The sequence below is a fragment of the Lepisma saccharinum genome, chromosome 11 (assembly GCF_977018435.1).
Source record: "Lepisma saccharinum chromosome 11, izLepSacc3.1, whole genome shotgun sequence".
NCBI lineage: Eukaryota > Metazoa > Arthropoda > Insecta > Zygentoma > Lepismatidae > Lepisma > Lepisma saccharinum.
The window spans coordinates 36509118-36530925 of NC_139239.1; the positions used below are offsets into that span (position 1 = coordinate 36509118).

At 36.9% G+C, this 21808-nt stretch overlaps 2 protein-coding genes across 2 annotated transcripts in view; one reads left to right on the top strand and one right to left on the bottom strand.

Annotated features, from left to right (window-relative positions):
* LOC145994725 (focadhesin) overlaps window positions 1–14382 on the bottom strand; it is a 91177-nt gene extending 76795 nt beyond the window's left edge. The window contains exon 1 of the mRNA XM_083130928.1: window positions 14264–14382. Coding sequence (XP_082987054.1) covers window positions 14264–14317 — 54 coding nt within the window. The 5' untranslated portion in view covers window positions 14318–14382. The remainder of the gene's footprint in view (window positions 1–14263) is intronic.
* Window positions 14383–14713: 331 nt separating this feature from the next.
* LOC145995206 (G2/mitotic-specific cyclin-B-like) overlaps window positions 14714–21808 on the top strand; it is a 68311-nt gene continuing 61216 nt past the window's right edge. The window contains exons 1-2 of the mRNA XM_083131768.1: window positions 14714–14952; window positions 19138–19331. Of these exons, the coding sequence (XP_082987894.1) occupies window positions 14923–14952; window positions 19138–19331 (224 nt within the window). The 5' untranslated portion in view covers window positions 14714–14922. The remainder of the gene's footprint in view (window positions 14953–19137; window positions 19332–21808) is intronic.

A 21808-nucleotide genomic window follows, 5' to 3' on the forward strand; every position in this document is an offset into this window, starting at 1 on the left:
GTATAAAGTGTACCTGAAAAATAAACACAAACAAAGAAATAAATAGGATTTGCCTGTAATCAAGGAGGACCCTCGGTTTGGTGCCCCGGATAAACGCCTGGCCCTGCTTATTTGATGTATGCAAATGATGTTATTCTTGTTCACTATTATCAGTGGAGCGAAGGAGAAAATTTTTACTAAATATTTTCCAAATCAATAATAATATTGAATATTGTAGATCGGTATTTCTATGTTTATAGTGATTTTGTCAGGTTATTGAATGTTGAATTATCTATACCCAATAACATCGCTCTTCTCGTGATCAACGGAAAATTCACCGAAGTATTTATATATATATATATATATATATATATATATTAATATTTTTGATATTTTTCATGAAATTAAACTCTCTCATAGCCTTATTTCCAGTAAAAGGTGGTCATAACTTGTGTTGCCAATACCTTTAGCATCATTATGTATGCAAAAATGGGTGCAAGTATTTGAGAGGGTTGATAACACTTCTTCTGGACACAAGCCTGAGCTGACGTGCACACCCATAAAGTCAGACCACGAACCGCCACTGGCATGAAGGAGTCTTATTACACACAAAAACTCAATATGCTGACCAAGGCATAAATTTATTTTATTATAAAACATAAAGTAAACGTAACGTAAGTTCAGTGGTCAGAAGTAGCGAGCTACTGTAGCTAGCTACAAAATTTGTAGCTGTAGCTGTAGCGACACTACATTTTGAAAAATGTAGTTGTAGCGGTAGCGAAGCTACAAAATTCCTGTAGTTGTAGCGAAAATTTCGCTACAGCTACATTTTTTCTCAGCATTTTGAGGTGAATTTTGAATGTGACAACAGCGTCAGAAAAAATCGACAATAACCCTTAATTGTGCAGGAGGTTCATAAAGACAGTCTATCACATGGAGATACAGATTATCTAGATTGTAGATTATAGATATTTGCTTAATTTATTTAATCAGTATCTGCATAATTCAGATATCCAGATAACTAACTGACATATATGAATATATTCCTGCTAACAGCTACGTTCTTTTTAGCTGCTTCGCTATTTTGGGGAGAAACATGCCTAGTTTGCTGCACCACTGGTAAAAAGTGCCTCGTTTTCATCACCCCCAGAACAATCCTGTGGATATTCATTGTGTAACAGACACCAAAATGTCATTAATTGCTGTGTAAGACCCAACTTGCAGTGCAAAAACGAGCGATGGATTTTCCACTGCACTGACAGGGGAAAAGTGCTAGCAATAAATGGCTCCATACGTTAACAGCATTGATCATCGTCAGTATATAGGATCTCACCAGCAGGAAATTATTGTTACAAGAATGATAGAGTTTCTGGAATTACAATTATTTTTGCGATACTAATTGTTCACAAATTTTAAAATTACAATACGTTTAGAACACTCAGGTTTACACGACAGTTTCCTCAATAATTTTATCATATTGCAAAAGTATGTACAAGTTATTGACTTCCCTGCAGAAACAACAATTTTCTTTAGTTAATATACATAGTTTTCAAATTTATGTATTTCTCCTACTTTTCCGTCACTTTTCTGTAACTTTTGCTAATCATGACATCATCATTATCCTTCGCTGTTTCCTGCCTTTGGCTGGGTTGGCATAGAAGTCAAGCCTCTCCATTTTTTCCTGGTCTTCCACCATTCCTCTCTTTCCACGTTGTTCCAATTTTGTCCTATTCTCCTAACACTCTCCACTATCTATTCTTTCCACCGACATCTTGGTTTCCCCCTTGTGCATTGTAAGCTCTTACTAGTAGTCTTTCTGCATCCATCCTCTTCATGTGTCCGAACCATCTCATCTGTGCCTGATCTATTCTATCCTGAAGCTTCACTACACCCACTGTCTGTCGGATCTCCTCATTTCTTATTCTATCCCTTCTAGTCTTCCTCAAAAGACTCCTTAAAAATTTAATCTCCACTGCCTGCATCTTTTCTTTGTCTCTCTATGTCATTGTCCAAGTCTCTGCTACATAAGTAATTATTGGCACATGTTATGTGTTATATATTATCTTCTTGCATTTCATAGGTACATTCCTGTTCCATTAATCTTCGAACGCTTTGATATAGTCCACCACCATTGATTTGACCTCTTCTGTTTACCTCCTCATCTATTCTTCCACTTCTCTCAATCATGACAATGAGGATGAATGGTTTATTTAAATATTCTATTATCTATAGTTGCTTTCTGCCACTTTCGGCTAATTGTGAGAACGAGGAAGAATGATGAATGATGAGCAGTGTGTGGAATGGAGGAGCAGGAGGATCCCATCCTTCCAACTTGGCGTATTTCCTACTTTTTTGTTTTGAGTCCAATTTATGCATAGATAAGCTGATTGAGACTGGATCCTAACCACTATGTGCCTCCGTTGGGTATCGAACCTGGGGCCCTTTTGTAGTCAAAGGGCTCCACGTACTTTCATTCAAAATGCTGACTTCATATCAGTCTATAAAAAATGAAACATTTATTCTGAAGAAAAATATGTTGATGTGAACATAAATACGTAATCCTACCAAATTTTATTTGTGTACAGTTGTAATAATTAATTTGGGTAACACCCTAATTGCAATATTCATATATCAAATTTGAATTGATATGGCACTTGCACAGGTATGGTATTCTCAAAAACTATAGTACAAATAAGTAACTGAAGTAACATTGCTATCAAAATTATCGAATGACTGGAATCATGATAATAAACAAAAGAATCTATTTACCAGTAGTAGGGGATTTTTATAATATCCATATGGCTGTTTTCATTTTTTTTATGCAGAAGTAGCACAAAAAGTAGCAAAGTAGCGAGTAGCGAACAGGAGTAGCGTAGCGAGCTACTTTTTGATAAATGTAGCTGTAGCTGTAGCGAAGCTACATTCTGGAAGAGTAGCTGTAGCTGTAGCGAAGCTACTTTTAAAATGTAGTGTTCTGATCACTGCGTAAGTTGTACTTGGTACAGAGTCTGAAGAAGACCTTACTAGAAGGTTGAAACGTTACGTTTACTTTATGTTTTATAATAAAATAAATTTCTGCCTTGGTCAGCATATTGAGTTTTTCATATCATGGAAACAAGGCTTAATAGTGTTACAAACAAATATAAAAGCAACATAAAAACCATACATTTACCAGCTTTGCTACCGAACAATAATTCGTTCCTAAGCTGCATGTACTACATCATACTGACCAAACCAGTTAAGTCTAAAAGTTGAGAGGGACACCCCGATATCGCCTTGTAATCAAGGGGTGTGGGTTCATTTGCACACACCCTGTAGACAGGTCTACACTTAAAAAAATGTCAAGCCTTAGATTAAATCACTTTATTAAAACAAGAACTGGCTTGAAAATTCAATTTTTTAACAATGTTTAGCAGTAAATGTGAATTTTATTCCAGGACTCTAGCTATTGAGACATTAAGATTTCCGTAAACAGCTACAGTCCCGCGTGAATTAATCGGAACAAGATTTTTTTATGCATGATAGAGTCTCAAACTTGACTATGGTTTCATGATGATGAATTTATGACAAACCGTGTAATACAAATTATATAACAGAAAGAAGAACATATTAGCTATTAAGAAATATTACGAATATGTAATTTATTGTTTCTGAATAGTGTAATTGATGAATTAGGGTATAAGTACAAAAAAATACATAAAGTGTGTAGTTATTGTATTATTTCAATTTATTCGCACAGGACTGTACATGTGCGTGAATTCGCCCACTAATAAATGTATGAACACTGAGAAAATATTTCAACTAAAGTAGGCCAATCAGAAATGAGGTCTACAGTCCCGTGCGAATTAATTGAAATACAATAACTACACACTTTATGTATTTTTTTGTACTTATACCCTAATTCATCAACTACACTATTCAGAAACAATAAATTACATATTCGTAATATTTCTTATTAGCTAATATTTTCTTCTTTCTGTTATATAATTTGTATTACACGCTTTGTCATCATGAAACCATAGTCAAATTTGAGACTCTACCATGCATAAAAATATCTTGTTCCGATTAATTTGCACGGGACTGTACATGAGCAAAAAATTCCACATGCCATATTGGAAAAATTGACATCCCAAGAGAACTAACTGCAGAACCAAGGCACATGAATTATACTTCATAAATTATAATTAAAATAATCAATAATTAGTTCTGAGAGACCCATGGTGATCTAGTCGGAAGGGCTGACTGCCTCCCTGAAGATCCACATTCAATTCCCGTAACGGGTGATCTAAGGTCGGAAATTTTTCATCCTTGTCCCCCCCCCCCCCCCTTTATAAAGCCTAAAATCAATGGGTACCTGGGGAGAACCCTGGAGGATAAAGGCAGCCAGAGCATGGTTACAGCACCTTAAAACGTCGTGTGGAAAACGGCACTGTTCTGGGCTCTCTGGCAGGTTCCACTCCAATATGAAACCAATAGAGGTGCTGGTGTCGGCCCCTCTATGTGGTATTCATCTGCTTATAATGGAAGTAAATGGACTTTACGCTGCAACTTCTGATTCTTTTACATGAAGCATTTCTATGAATGTGATAATTGCTATGATATTTGGTACAGTGCACTGGCGGCTGCTTAATACGTGCTACTGTGCTATAGCACGTTATTCAATTTACTAAAATGAAAAGAAAGAAAGGGACATATTTCATAGATTGAAGAAGTTTAATAAAACACTGCAGTGAAATGAAACTTCTCACGTTAAGAGGCTCAAAAATTTGCAGCACGCTATAATATTTTCCGCACGCTGCTAAGCTACAACGAATACCGTGCTATTGGCTTCATAGCACATTTTCACCACCTCGCCACGTGCTGAATCTGGCCGAATGCCCCTCGGTTCTACGGGGGAGGTATGGTCGGAGCCAATCAGCTCGCGAAATCCTTCTGCTAGCGTGCTACACAGATCCACAGCACGGTAAGTGTTGTCATCTCAGTATAAGAAGAAAGTTTGCGGACAGCTTTACAGAATCAGGTAAAAAAAAGGTAAAGTGTTCCCCTGTGCATAGCACCACGCCATGAAGGCGTATAGGGGGTGTGGGGGTAACGCCCCACACTTTCTTGATCCGGTCGTGAGTGGGGGTGATGTGATCAGCATCACGCCCCTGACCGCCTTTACCCCCCAGGGTTTCCCCCAGGTACCCATGTTATTCGACGCTGGGTAGGCGCCGGGGCCGCTTCCACCGTTAGAAAAGTTCCCGGATTTGAACCGGCCGGGGATCGAACCCGGGACCTTGAGCATGGTAGTCAGACGCGTTACCGACTGAGCCACCGCGGCCACTCAGAATCAGACACGATTTTTTTTTTTTTGCGGTTCATGGACATGCGCGTGGCATATGGAGCAGTCATTGTAAAGGACAGTGGCGTTCGAGAGGTTGGGGCTCCAAATTTTGAGTTTTGGATGAAAGCAGCAAAGAACTCGAAAAAAAAAAAAAAAAAATAGGTGTTAAATGCAAACACCCCTTAAAATGATCTCCGATTACCATTTTTGTCTTTGAATAACTTAAGATGATGGTTTAAATCGGTGATTGCAAAATATTTTATACTTTATTCCGGCCGTACGTAGATAGCAGCTATGTAATACAGACATTTACAATTCCAGATCCCTCAGGGGAAAAAAACCCTGCGTACGCTAGCAGCTCCAAGTGAGTGTGTAAATTTGTATGTGTTGGCGGGGGGGATAATTGTAAATGCAAGAAACAACATCTACCTATAGCACGCATCTGTGAAAAGTCACAAGCCGCCCCTGGTACAGTGGTCGTGAAGATATTAACGAACATTCTAGACAGTCAACCACGTCCTGTTATCGTGACTTTCATTAATAATACGGGAAAATATATATGTGTGATATGCTCTTGGTAACTAAATTTTTGTGTATGAATTAGGTTCATTACTATTATAAGTTCATCATTTCTCTTAAAGACATACACACTGAAGCATTTGTATAAATTATATTTACTGCATCTTCTCTTCCACTTGAAACTATTTGCGATGATGATGATAACTGATGATTGCATGAAATGACAAAGGGAAACCAACAAAACTTCCTTAGTGCCATCAACATGAGTGTAAGGGAACTTTCAAGCGACACGGGATATTCACACTGAAGTGACTAGTGGCACAGACAGTTCCAGACTGTAAAATATCATTCATTGCACACGAGGGTCCAAACAGCAAACCGTCCAGCGAGCAACACTTTGGCACATGTTCATATGTCGTATTCGCTTGCTACTTGTAACTTCGGTCGGAAAGCTGTTTAAAGGAAGGGTACTCAGACCGAAGCGACGTGCCACAGGGGGAGTTCCCAATGAACTGAAAAGCGACATGGTGCATTCAGTCTATTAGCAAGCGATTGATGCTAATTGTGCGAACAACAGATCTAGGCGACAAGATGAACCACACGTTACAACAGATCTAGGTGACACGATAAACCTCATGTTACAACAACAGACCTAGGCAACATGATAAACCACACGTTACAACAGACAGTGGCGGCGATTGGGTTCCAAAACCAGGGTGGCAAGGTGGCAAAACTGGGGGGGGTGACAAAGACAGTTTATATCCCTCTGTAGCATACTTTGGGGGCAAATGTGGTAAAAATGAGGGGGGGGGGGCAATTGCCTGTGCTGCTCATCATGCCACTAGGGTGTGAAACATTGCTCTTGATTGGCTCATTTTCAAGCGACATGTGTCGCATGTCTTTTCAGTCTGAAAGCTGCCTTGGACCAAAGAACCCATGTCGCTTTGGTCTAATATCTCCTCGAGGGAATGATGCAGTCAGAGCTTGTGTCCCTACAGTTCGAAAGGCTGCATTGATTACAGACTGCTCGCTCCCAAGCAACACTTGTGGTTTGTTGCCTCGGTATGAAATATCTCTGAGGAAACTATTTATATTCTAATATCATAGAAAAATAAACTCTAGTACACAATCCATCATTTGATGCCCGGAATCACATTGTGATGTTTCTTCTTGTATTACGCATGCCATTTATTTATTTTAACTTCCTTTTCTTTTCTAATGGCATTTCATGACTGCAAATCACTGCACAAATATAACTGTTTCCATCAATTCACTTACCGCCTTTCAAGACAAACAAATCTACACAATAAATTCCAAAAACTAACTAAGCCGCATAACTTTCATAAGAAAATTAGTTGCGATACTAATCACACTGCCATCTAGTTTGTCATCCATCTCGGAAACCAGTTTCTTGGGTCGTTTTCCACACTACGTATTCAAGGTGCTGATCACATCACCTCCAAAATGATTTAGATCGGAAATGTGTGAGGCCCTACCACCACATGTCCTAAATGTGCCTTCATGGCACAGTGCTAGTTCGGGGGCTAATGTATTAAAGATGATTTTTTTTCTAAAATGGTCATGAAATCAATTACTTATGAATTTAAATATTTGATATTGAATGACCAACTGACAAAGCTTGTCAGCACACATAACCAGAGGCGTCGCCTGAAGGGAGTTCACGGAGCACACGAACCCCAAATGAAAACAGAAAAACTTCACTTTGTTTTCTTCTCTGCTTTATAAAACTACATTTCAAGATACTTATTTTACAAAGCAGCTTTTTTCGTTCAAAAAGTGTTCACAATGCTTCAAATTTACTAATTTCCTTCGACTATTGACAAGAAAAGTTCGCCAGAGCAGGCAGCAAGAGCCCGGGGTACATCTGGCGCTATGAACTCACTCTGCTGTATTCTTCCGGCTCCACCAAAGAAGCCAAGATGGGAAATTGGAGATCAGAGTACATGCTCCTTCCGAAAGAAACTGTCAACAGATGGCAGCAACTGTTAAATGTGCGGATAGCGGTTGAGGCAAGATTTTTTTTTTTTTTTTTGCTATTCCCAAGTATTTTATTTTTCGTTTCCTTTGGCTTTTGTATTGGAGAAAAGTAAGCAGTATTTAAGATATAATGCAAGCAATGTTTGCATTGTTGTAGTAATTCCTAAGATCTTCAATGCTTTTGCCTAATATCTTTCCTTTCCAATGCATTTCGCCAAAAAGTAAGGCCACAAACTTCCTCAACAACTCCATTGCTAAAAGTTGCCGTGCACCCAAAGCAGGGTTGGCATTTTGCCCGTTTTTTTTTTTTAAAAACCCAACCCAGGTGGGTTTTTCAGAAAAAAAACAGGCAAAAATGGGTTTATTAGGTTTTTCAGGTTATGTTTAAAAATATATATATTAAAATGAAATATTTTTTCTCCTAGTAGTAATGCATTGTAACATTCAATTTGTATTGCTTTATACTCTGTCCCAACTATCTCTGGAGCAGGTAAATGAAAACAAGTCTCTGCGCAAGTAGTAATGCGAGATGGTGGAACACCGGAGAGAGAAATGGATTGCCTGGAGGGGGCAAGCGACTGCACTTACCAGCCTTCACAGAAGCATGTATTGCTTCGCTCTGCCCACCCACTCTATTTCCTCCCCCTTCTCTGATGGTATGCGCACCCTTGCTCCAGAAATAACTGTGACAGAGAATAGTTGACTGAATCAAAAACTATTTAACAATTCTGTTGACATAATCTGTTCTAAAATATTCGTCCAACAGTTTGACTCTATTCTCCCAGGAGGGTGTAATAGTTAATGCTGTTGCTTTGTGATCAGTTTTCAGGGTTGCATTCCCTGAGGAGGCACATACTTTGGTGTATCCAAGAATCAGATTACCAAGGGGTGGGGGGTACAAAATATGTTATGACCAGTAGTGGTGGTGATTAGGGGGGGGCTGCACTATGCTGAACCTTATCTACAAAGGGAAATATACTGCCTTTGCCCCCTAGTTTTGGCACCCTGCCCCCTGGTTTTGGAACCCAATCGCCGCCACTGTTGACCGATGTTTTTTTTTTCCTGGTAGTCAACAACGGTACTCCATACTGGCATCTTATAATAGACAAGGACTAATATTTTATTCTAACAAGAGAAATGCCTACGATCCCAGAAGACCTGGGTTTGAATCCCAGCTTGGGCATGGGTATTCTTTGTGTCATCAATTTCATCATATCATCACTCGTTCTCATCTTTCCGATTAGCCAAATGTGGCAGAAAAGAGGAGTAAAACAAAGCAAATCAATCAATCAACCAGTGAAACAAAAAAGAGAAATTCATGTGTGTGTGTGTATGCTTGGAAGCATCATCGTTTATGAACATAACACAATTTTGAATAGTTGCTATAATGAACACATTAACAAACAACACGGTAACATATCAACTTGAATAGTGCTGGAACCTTTCTTCCCAGAAAAAAAGCAATAACTGTAACTTTTTACAGATTTAATTTTATCAATCAGGTTTGCTACCTTCTTCCTACATAATGATAGTCAAATTTAGGCATGTTAAAGTTTGTTTTTCAAGATGAAGCACATTTTTAGTTAATACAATTAGTGAATATTCCATTCTGAATTTCACAAGCCCCCGTGGAAGAGTGGTTAGCACATCACGCTATGATGCAGGTGGTTCTGGGTTCAAATCCCAGCCAGGGCATGGAGTTTGTGAGTGTCCATTCATCATATCATCACTCATCCCCATCTTCGCAAATTACCCAAAAGTGGCACAAAAAGGGAAGCAAAATAAAGCAAATGAATCAAAACCATTCTGAACTTGAGTTTATGAAACAAATTATTTTGTGAATGCAGTGTTGTGCCTATGTTGGAATGAATTATGCTACAGCTACAAAAAGTTTTTTCTTTATCTCATTTATTTCATATGCCATAGACCATTAAATAATTAAAAAATACTATGTAACACAATGTTTTAAATCTGCTTCAAAACAGTTTGTTCACAGTTGTGTTTACTGTTTTCCAATGTATTTTTCTGGATGTTTCAAGCAAAAATACCATGCCAAATTATAAGTTTCCTGTATTCAATTGTCTGGCTGATTTCATCCTTATACATCTTCCAAAATATCTGGCTGCTATGAGAATTACAATTCCCATGGACAAACATTGGTGACCTCCAATTTGGTCCACAATGATCCCCAAACGTGCACTATATTTCAAAACATTTATTGTCAAATTATAGCTTAAGCGAAGCCCTAAGATTCTAGAGTCCCTTTTCTTAATCCCCAAAAAATGTAGTTTAGGCAGAGATTTGAAAGTGTCACCAGAATTTGTAATCTACCTCAGCATAAGAAAAATATTTTTTTTATCTGCAATCTTGAAATACTTTGAACAAGTGCAAATGAAAAACAAAATCATTCCCGAGGTGTATCTAGATGTGATTAATTTCAACTAAAAACATCTCAATTTGCTGCAGTTATTGTGGTCTCAAAATTGGTGACTTACCCCTAACCTTCCTAAAACACACACTTCATTACAGAGTTTTTACTAAAAACTTAAAACTCAAGTGATGCCGTAACAATGCTGAGACTTGTGTTTCTTAATCTACGAAAATATAACCTAGTCAAATATAAGCATAATTTAAAGTCTTCGCAAGACATGTTAAACCAGTCTGTCGTGTACTATCTTTAAACATGATGACCAATATTTCTCAAATACAATGTGAGATCAATCCTTCAAGTTATCTTGCAACTCAAAAGCTTTGCATTTATGGCGGTTATCAAAAAATAAAACATGTGTCATTTTACACTCCTCTCCTAAGCTATGAAATATTATTTTACAAGTTTTACTGCAAAATTGCGGAACAACTATATCTCTAAAATTACTCAGTTTAATTCCTTATACTCTGAAAATGTATTCTAGACCATTAAAAGAAAAATTGTTGAGCATAGCATAGAGCTTGACTGCAACATGCGGAAAATAAGTTTTTCATCCATCATCTTGAAACAAATTGTTCAATTTTGTTCACACATTAATTTAGCTGCAGAAACAATTTTACCTAAATGATTCTAAATGTACAGCAGTTATCATCATCATTAACTAGGTGACTTATCCCCCTTTGCCCATCCACCCTAACTCATGCTCCTCCTAAATCATGCACTATATTTGGATAATTTTATTGTCAAATTATAGTGCAAGTACATAATGCTGCTGTAAGTTTTGTGCACAAAGCTGACATTGTAGTAATTATGAAGATGCACGACTTGCATGGCTACAGAGCTCCTAACCAGACATAAAATAACATTTTACTGCATAGGCAAGCAACCCATTAGGATGAGAAATGACAAAAATCATTTAAAGAGTGTTCCAATTGAATCATGTCACAATAACGGCATTTCAATAAAATGTACTCAATTCTCCCTTGTAATGTTTAAACATGCAAAAATGTATTGTATCAATTGATCATCACAGTTGAAACTATGATGTGCCACTATGGATTGACTGATAACCAAAGTGCTCCACATTTCAAAATTATAAGCTTTGTTCAAGTATGCTGCACCAATAAATGGAAACAATTTATCTAAAAATTTCTGATACTTTTTCTTTTTGTTTCTTGGGTATATGATCTTTTTAACTAGCATGATTTGAGGAAAACAACCTGAAAAAAACCACTATGACTTGTCTACATTCACTATCTTTAGTATTATAAGCTCTGATAAGCCTTTTCTTTAAAAGTTTTCCAAAAAATGTTACAATCATAGAACCTCACAAGTATTTAAAGCAATATTTTACAACATTTTCTGAAAAAAACCACATTTTGACTGTTTTTTTTTTTTTTTGGTGGGCCAAATTCTGACCCGAAGCCTTGCAGTTGCATGATGAAGGTTTTGTTTTCAAACACTATATCAGCAAAATGAGCAGATTTACACTTACATCGACATTTTAAATGTGTTGCTTAAACCTTTAGATAATGTAGACGAGTCAGAAAGAAAGAAGACGAAGGCACTGCTATAGCTATCTACTATAGTAGAAAATAATATCCAATGAAATTGAAACTTATGTGAACATATTGGTCATTCCCATGCAAAGATAAAATTTAATCTATCTTACCAATACAGTGATAGCTACATGAAATTGAAATAGATGATTGTGATCTGAAACTCCCATGGCAAATATTTTCCATATACGATTGTAGTCAGATTAAAATATTTGATTGTACATGCTCGAGAGTGGGAGACTCGAAAGATTAGAAGCGAGCTAAAGTGGTCCCATGCTGTATTCGACTAGTGACATTCTGCATGTAAAAGTTACAGAGTGAATTTTTGACAAATATGTACAATTCAATACTTATAAATAAAATCCATTGGTAGAACAGGTACTTGAGGACCAAGTTCTGTCAAGCAGGTTTTCACTGTGAAAATGCAAGATCCATAGCTGTTGTTTTCTGGCTTTCAAGATCAGAGACAACTACTATTGCTTTCAAGTAACTAGGATTATGCTGGGTCAACAAAGAAATTTTGGAGCTCCCACCAAGGATCAAAGCTGAGAATGTCCATACAAAATGCAAGAGCACTAATCATTCGGCCATGCTGGAACTCTCTTCAATACTTCAGTTTTGGGGAATTATTAATGAATTTACATTTTCATCATCCTTTATGACCCAATACAAGTTATGCAAGCAATTCGCAGTATAGGCAATTTTTTTTTCTTATTATTATAGGAATTACTAAATTAACAGTTCATCAATGAATGTAAATTAATGAACAAGTTCAGTCTTTCCTAGACAAAGCAAATGTGAAAGACTTCTTAATGCAGTCCGCCTGTTTGACTATACCAGCTCTACAGATGGCTTCCATCACCAGAAGTAAGAAATGGCTGTCTATTATCTGCAAAAAACTTGTAACTTCTGTTTTATATTTGGTACTACTTTACTATACCGGAGACACCTATCAATGATTTATTTCGCAATTTTTTACATTGCTAACGTACTGTTCTGCAGTGCGGAACATTTCTTTAGGTGAAATAATGAATTTCTAACGAAAATAATGTCTATTTCTTACATTTACGAGTACTTACTGTTACTCGTTATTTCGATTCTGTAACACACATTATGGGGATAGCATATTGGTTCATCCCATGTTGTGTGTTTTGTCGATTTATGCAGTGTTGCAACCTTGTTCACCGGAAAATGCCCACTTTCATGCCCGGATTTGAAATTATGGTAATGCCTCCCAAACCATTGACATTAGCCCCAAAAACCATTTTCCGTAAGGTTAGGTTAGGTTAGGCAAGCATAGTTAAAAAAAATTAAAAATACTAGACACATCATGTTCTAGTGAAAACATGGTGAGTTTGAAACACTGACTACGGGGTTATTTTCGTGAAAGGAGCAAAATTATACCTAAAAGAATGTTTCGCAATGCACAATAGGTAAGTACGAATGTAAAAAGTGACGAAATAAACTAGTAAGACGTGTTCGGCAGATAGGATATAGATAATAAAATTTTGGGAAAATATGCGATATCACCCGAACGGATTTCTTCAAATTTACAGGAGAAACTACTTACTGAAATCAGTTTCTGTAGCATTGTCGAAGTTCTTCGAGGTATTTTCTTTCGCGGAAACTAAAAACCACCATAGAATGCTGAAGAACAAGAAAAAATCACTTTTTATGTAAGGAACTTGCATTTTCTGACATTATGCCATTGTTTCCATTATGTACCTGCAGATGGCACGAGCATCGAAAGTCATGCGGTCTCGCCAGTGTTTCCAAACGTGCCTTTTTCTTACGAGATTTTTTTTATTATAACTAACCTAACACAACCCAGCCTAACCTAACCTAACCTTGCCGGAAATGGTCCGTGGGGCTATCGTGAATGTTTTTTGGGGCTATCGTGAATGGTTTTTGAAGCTATCCATCAATGGTTTTTGGGGCTATCCATCAATGGTTTGTGATGACATAATGAACACGAAAGTAGGTATTTTTCGGTGAAGAAGGTTGAAACAGTGCATACCCACTCCAAATCGACAAAACACAAGCACGACACGTGATGATCCATGACGAGTGCACACTATATTGTCTGTTACCCAAGCGGAACAAGGAATACAAATAATGACTCGTAATATGAAAAGTTGAAAAAGTTTATGGAAAAAGACCTTAAAGAATCTTCCGCAATGCAGAATAGGTAAGTATCAATGCTAAAATTAACGAAATAAACGTGCGAGAGGTGTTCGGGCGATATCGCATATTTACCAAATTTTGAATACATGGTCTAGTGTTAAGACATAATCATGGAAAAATATAATTAAAATGATGAGCTATCATAATACAAAATAAGTAAGTCTAAAAAAATTCAATGCACACACGGGTTAATGGATAAGCCTTGTACTTGATTACAAACATTACTCAATATATTAATGCGATATTAACATAGAGGTGTATGTAACTTACACTTCCTACAATAATTGCATTCTTTTTCTTTAGCTTATATTCTATTTCATCCATATTTGCAATAACGTTTACCACATTTACTTTAGCAGACGGAAATATAACAAATCAACGACACAAACAAAAAAAAAACACATCACAGTCAGTGTTTCTAACGCCTTTATTTAAGAAAGTTACGGGGAAGTCGCTGTAAGCACTAAGCACAGTGTTGTGGTGAAAGTTGTAAATGTAAAATAAATTGTGTTTTCTGTTTTATGGTTTATAAAGGGCGCTTTCGATAACTAATAATTCAACGTCCACATCAGACATTTTTCTCTGGTCAATAATCTTGGTGTGAAACTAACTAACTTTAGTAAGTATCTGAGCCTTAGTAACCAGTTGAGAGAAAGGGGTGTTTCCTTGCATCCATGTCTGTGATTGGCTACATTGCCTATGTGTTGGTTGCATTTGAACTATTAGCGGAGCCTGTTGTTTCGTTGCAAATGTTGGAAAGTGAACGTTATTTAGTTCAGAACTTGCTTCCATTTCATGAATAGAACTTGCTGACGTGATAAGATATGTGACTTGACTTCGCATTTGACAGTGTAGATATTAAATTTTATCTAAGTAACAAGGAGATAAGCGAATCATAGCAGCTTTACAAATTGAGAAAACTTTACAAGATGTCGCTAAGGCTCAGGAACGGCATTACGGTAAGCAACGTGGCATACAATTACGTTCCCCATCGTAAATTCCGTTGTCGTAATTGTCAGTTTGAAAAAAAAAAAACGTGGCCAAGTAATCAGGAAGTAGTTTTTTACCTTTAGGTCAGTTTCCATAATTATTTCGTTTCTCCACCGTAATATCGGATTATTCGCAGATAAACTAAAGAATAAACTTATTTTCTTATACATACATATTTTGATTTTATTATAAACTAATATTTCATCGAACAAACAGTACTTGATAATCATTATACATGGATTCGAAATATATATGTATATGCTCATAATAAGGGTGAATGAATGCAACGTAATTCCTTGAGAAAGATTTTTCTCAAGTGTGTGAGTAGGTTAGGCAAGCTGTTTCCCCTCGGTTTAGTTTTTTTTCTTGTGGCTAGTCAACTGATAACTCATAAAATATTTTAATGCTAGTTACCAAATTTACTTACTAAATGATGTTGTTTGTAATTTTGCACTTCCTTTTAAACAGCAATGAATAAGAGCATCGTTGGGAAAAATCTCTTGATTGTAATCCCTAGAGGTTGAACTTTGACAAAAAATCAGGGAAACTAGCACTAGCTGTGAAATATGCTGCTACATTAAACCAAAAAGCTTCTGTATGCAATATTTCTGTTTTTGCAAAGGGCAACAGTTACAATTGTGGCAAATATTTGGGATAGATATACATGTATGAGGAAGAACACGTAATTGTTATGAAATATCTAAAAAATTTCGGTGTCACTCTTTTACTAATAAACTTGTAGGTAACAGTTCGCTATATCGGAGACACATTTCTTCATTTTTACAGAAGTAACTACTTACGGAAATTATTTTCTCTAGGGTTTCTAACGTTCCTAGAGGTATTTTGTTTCATCATGGAATCTATTTGATCATGAAATTGTGTATTTTTCAGGAGAAATATCTCACCGACGTAAAAGTGCCATTGCTTTCGCTACGTGAACCGGATGCTGCATAAGTTTGATGACGTAACCCCCTGTCAGTTTCCAGTCCCCTTTTTTTAGAATTATGCTTGCCTAACCTTATCGGGAATGGTTTGTGGGGCTATCCATCAGCTACCCGTGAATAATGTACAATTTTCACACGTGATTAACATGATAGTAGGTATTTTTTGGTGAAGAAGGTTGGAAACATTGCATACCTACAACGCTAGTCAACCTCTGCCTGCCATATTATGCATTATGGAAGTGAAAAAGGAATAACAAAAACTACTCTGAAAAATTGTTTGTTTTCGTGTAAAAAGCATAATGGCACCTTGAACTAGGTTCCGCAATATATGAATAACTGTAAGACACTGGCATCCTGTGTTATTCTCTGATGAGTCCTGTATCTCCTTGCATGATTTAGATGGTTGTAAACATGTTTGGAGAAGGCAAGGGGAACGATTTCAACCTGAAGCAATTCAACGAATTGTTGCTTATGGAGGTGGATCTCTTATGGTCTGTGGATGCATAAATTTAGATACAAAAACTGATCTCCACATCGTTCGAAATGGGATGCGATATTGATGAAAAGCTTGTGCCACATGTCATTCCTCAGATGAGACATCTTGTGGAAAATGTACTATTCATGCATGATAACACGAAAGTCATGCAGTTAATGTTGTTCAAAGATTCTTCCAGGAGCACAATTTGCAAAGAATGTAATGGCCACCTAGGAGTCCAGAGTTAAATCTGATTGAACATATCTGGGATCAACTTCAATGGCATGTTTGAGACCGAAATCATCCTCCCCAGACACTTCAGCCCTTATGGGAGAATGGAGACTTCTATCTCAAATAAACATATGGCATCTTGTCAGAAGCATGAACAGCGCTGTGATGCTGTCCTTCAGGCCAGGAGAGGCAATATTCCAGATTAACTTGTGGGCATTACCATGTAACCATGTTGATTCTTTTTGTCTGTAATAAATACACAAAGGTTTCCTTTTATTTGTGGGAAATGAACACTTTTGTTTCAGACATTTGGACAAACAAAACAATGAATTGAGTTGCATAAGGAGAATTTGTGTTGTGTTGCAAAGAAGAAGAATTGTTTTCATGTAGTATTTTTCATTGGAATACGCAGCAGTACAAAAAAATTGAGTTTAGCCTATTTGAGCATAAAATGTACTTAAAACGAACTTTTCATATGTTTGTGCCGCTGATGTCACAAAAAATGAAGCAAATGTTAATATTAAACTATCATGTTTCAGGACAATTTAAAACTTTACCATTCATAATACTATATGTATGCAGAAGTAGATGCATATATACCCCATTTGATACTTAAGATCAGGCAACTTCATTTTTAGTAATACACGCTTCATTATTAAACAAACAATATTTATAATAAATTGCAAATATCATTAAATGTAGTTTGTGTAATTTATTAGTTGCAGAGTGGTTAGTACAGCATGCTACAAAGCCAGGGATCATGGGTTTGAATTCCAACCTAGACATGGTATTCTTTGTGAGTGTTCTTTCGTCAATTTCATCATATCATCACACATTCTCGTCTTCAACTAGCCAAAAAGTAGCAGAAAAGCAAAGATCAGTCACTAGAATTGAAGAAAATATTTTGTGTTTAGCGCCATCATTGTCTTTTCTATGGTTCACCTGCTCAAGATGGGACACAACAGCTGTCCATGATTTCAAGAGATCTCTTACAGCACTTTCTTTATTGGCTAACCACCTAATAGTGTGGATACCACTCAGTTTTAGAATTTCTTCTATAACTTCTGCAGTTTCTCTCAAGAGGTGAAGTCTTTAGCAGAGCCATGATAAAACTGAAAAATATTCCTAATCACGGAATCAAATGCTCTACGATATTTAACTCCAACACAGCTAACTGCAAACGATGTGCAAGGCAGTGAATAGTTATCATTTTATTACAAATAGCTTTCATTTGCACAGCCAATCCTGATTGTGCCTAACCATATTTGCTGCACCATCAGTACCCAAGCCAACAATGTAATGCTTGTTTCTGTATTTATTTGAACCTATTGCCTTATCAAAGTAATCAGTTATGGCTGTGAAGTAACCAGCAGAAGTAGAGTTTGTGAGCTCTATTACTCCTAAAAGGTCAAAATGTGACCATAATTTGCATCCACGTATCGAACATACGTACACATTTGCATGCTCAACTGATGATCTATCTGTGGATTCATCCATCAGAAGGCTGATGTATGTACTTTTCTTTATTTTATCCACTAGATCTAACTTCAAAGTTTCAGCTATGAAATGAATAAATTCTCCTCATGGCTTTTCATTGCCATACTTAGGTAAAACACTCACATTTAATTTTCCTGCCAAACACAGCAGATCTACAAAGTTTTTAAATGGCTTCTCATGTTTAGCTACATAGTATGCTACATTAAATAAATTTGTAAGATGGGATCGGCGTTGAGTGGACATGGGGTTTTCAATCGGCTGGCTTTCCAAAACCATGTACGAACGTTTGATTGAGATGTTTGGGCATGTTTGACACACATTTGAAACAACAAAATTTTAGTCGCCAGCCCCAAACTTTTGGTCGCCAATGGTGACCGGAAATTTCGTGCCCTGAAAGAAACTATATGCGTAAGTAGCAGGATACACAAAGGGCCGAGAAGAATCACAATATTTCCAGATTGGCGAAATGGCGGAGTGGTTAAGACAGGTGCTTGAGGTAGTGAGAATCTTATGTTCGATGCCCTCTTCAGGCAACTTCATTTTTAGTAATACACGCTTCATTATTAAACAAACAATATTTATAATAAATTGCAAATATCATTAAATGTAGTTTGTGTAATTTATTAGTTGCAGAGTGGTTAGCACAGCATGCTACAAAGCCAGGGATCATGGGTTTGAATTCCAACCTAGACATGGTATTCTTTGTGAGTGTTCTTTCGTCAATTTCATCATATCATCACACATTCTCGTCTTCAACTAGCCAAAAAGTAGCAGAAAAGCAAAGATCAGTCACTAGAATTGAAGAAAATATTTTGTCGCATATATTCCTCTTATTAATTCAGGTGTAATTTGACAATGTAAGTTTTAAACTTTGGCAACTAGGTTTATAGTATTGAGCCAAGTTGCACTTAAATGTCAAGTTCCAGTTTCAAAAACTGGTGTGTGTGTGTACGTGTTCTCTTTGATAATGCTACTAAAACTATAATTAATAATTTTTTCTATTCTAGAACAATCAAAATCAAGAAAATGCAGTTGGAAGGCTTCTTGGAGGAAAGATGGGACCTCCTCTACGTCCAGCACCAAAGCAACGTGCAGTTCTTGGAGAGATTAGTAATCAAGTTCTTACTCAGAGAAATTCAATTTTGCAAAAACCTGAAATTAAGAAATCAATCAGTGGAAAGGTTACTAGTCTAAGAAACAAGTAAGTGCATTACAATCCCATAGTTGAAGTTCAAACGTGATAACATTTTCTAGCTCAAGAATTGCATATCACAATTGCATTTGTATTTTGAAAAAAAAAATGTGAAAAATTCCACACATAAACTATGTGAATGTCATCAGTTGTCGCCATAACATACACCTGTGAACTTTTATGCCATGTACAGACAGTTTTACTAAGAGGAGGAAGATGTGGCCAACTTGCAAACTAAAGTGGTCAGTCATTTGTTTACTTCCCTTGCAGATGAAAATGTTTGCCTTTGCTTGCACCCAAAATGCCCCTGATGCCATATATATAATTTCCCTTGCTCGTTTCATTGTCAAAAAGTTCAACAATGTGAAAAATTATGCCTCTGCTGTTGCTGTGAATAGTTTTTCCCTTTATGATAATACAGTACTAACACTAGACACAGTAAAGCTGATAGTGATATGTTGAAGAATGCCCCACATTTTGGCAACACAGAGGCAGGATTACATGGCAAGCAGCTGATTGCATCACCCACATTCTCTACACTAGCTTACACTTGAAATTTGAGGACTGCTCCAGAGGGCTTTCCTCTTTTTGGTATAACATTACCAGCCTAAAAAAATTCCCATAACATTTCACATCAACAATTGTACCAAACACATGTTGGCCAGTTGTGGCCATACCAGACCTTCTCCATCTTGCTATGGTCCTTTTGTTTTATATTCATACAAATAGAAAAGTATAAACTTTAAGTTTTATATATTTGTTCATTACCTACTTCATGTTAGCGCTGTTTTAAATATCTCAAGTATTGGGCCATGTAATCTATTTTGTAATTATCATAATTAAATGTGTGGCACTATTATCTTGAGTACTGATTGTAATTTATAAAATAAGTCAAGTTTATAATTCATTAGTGTAGTTATTTGGAAAATCTCTCTACGCAAACAAGGAAAAGGAGCTGTTTGTTGTTTGTGGCCACTGATGAACCAAAATGTGCTTGCCTGTTGGGCCTAATTTGTACGATGCACGCCAAAGAAAATGATAGTACTTACTGCGTGTCGCTTTATCACAAACCCATGCCTCTGGAGTGGAGGACCATATTGTATTCCATAAGGTGATTCGACTCGGATGATTGCAAATGACACTCTCTGATAATAACGAAGATATATTGACTAAAACAAAGATTACATGTATGTACGAACTTGCTGCAAGGCAACGCAATGGACGGAATGAAATCACCGCACACACTTGGTCATATTGTCTCGCGAACTGACTGAGCGCCACTCTCTCTCTCTGTTCGAAAGTAAGCATAACAACAAAACTGAAAGTCCCTGACATCTATTGTTAACAATGTCAAACATTTGAATCATGATCTCGGACAGGAGCTATAAAAGTGTGAATAAATTTAAATGTGAGGGATACGGTAAACGTGGCACGAAATGAAAATTTCTAAACTTCACACCCTCTTTCCCATTCTTCAGTGGTCCTCGTAGTAGGGATGCCTGTTAAAATTGTCTTCATCTGACTACACTGCAGTACGACACAATCTTTGTTTATCCAGTGAATATGCGAAATATCGAAATTTTCATTGTGTGGTGTTTCCTTCAATTTTGATCGAAGGTTTGTGCCTGACTAGAGTGTATCCAGATAATATAATGTTTTGAAGTCTGACAGTGTTCCTTTATTTCTAAAGATATCTGTTTGGCAGTTATGCGGAGATAGGTAATTAACCCTGATAAGCTTGGACGTAGTATGTTTTGTTTATTGAAAATAGCATAATGGCAGAGGTGGTTATACTATAAGGATGTATAGTAGTAAGTATGTTAATCAGGTGTTATCTTCTGATGTTATTCTTAGAATAATTCATGATATGTGGTTAATTGATGAAAAGCCTATAATTTTTCTATTTTCATTTTTCCACGTAAATTTTTCTCACGATCGATTTCATCTGGTGGCTTGATCATGCATGCGGGTGACGTGGTTCCCAATTCCACTTTTCCATGGTTCCTTCTTCCACTTTTTTTCGTGGTGGCATTGGTTGACACAGTCCTTTCACTTTCTGCCGTTCTCGTGTGGGTGTAGTGCTTCCTTCTTTTACCGTGCGCTGGGGTTTTGGCGTTGTAAGCACATGTGGAGGCAAGTATGTAGGTATGACAAAGCGTCGACTTGATAATAGGCTCAATGAGCATGATGCTGATCACTGACTTGGGAGGAGAAGAACAGGCCTTTCCTGCCACCTCATAGACGAAAACCACAACATAGACTCTGCCAAAATAGTCATGCAATCAAAATCCACATTGAAAGGTTTTCAAAAGAAACCTATGCAATAGTGACCACGCCCACTGTGTCAACCAGTGCCCCCACGAGCACAAGCCGAAAAGGGACCATGCCACCTGCAGCAAGACAGTATCGTCTGATGAAGCCACAAAATGAGTGGCAAAATCAATCACGAGAAAAATTTACGCTGAAGAATGAAAAGTAATCTTATC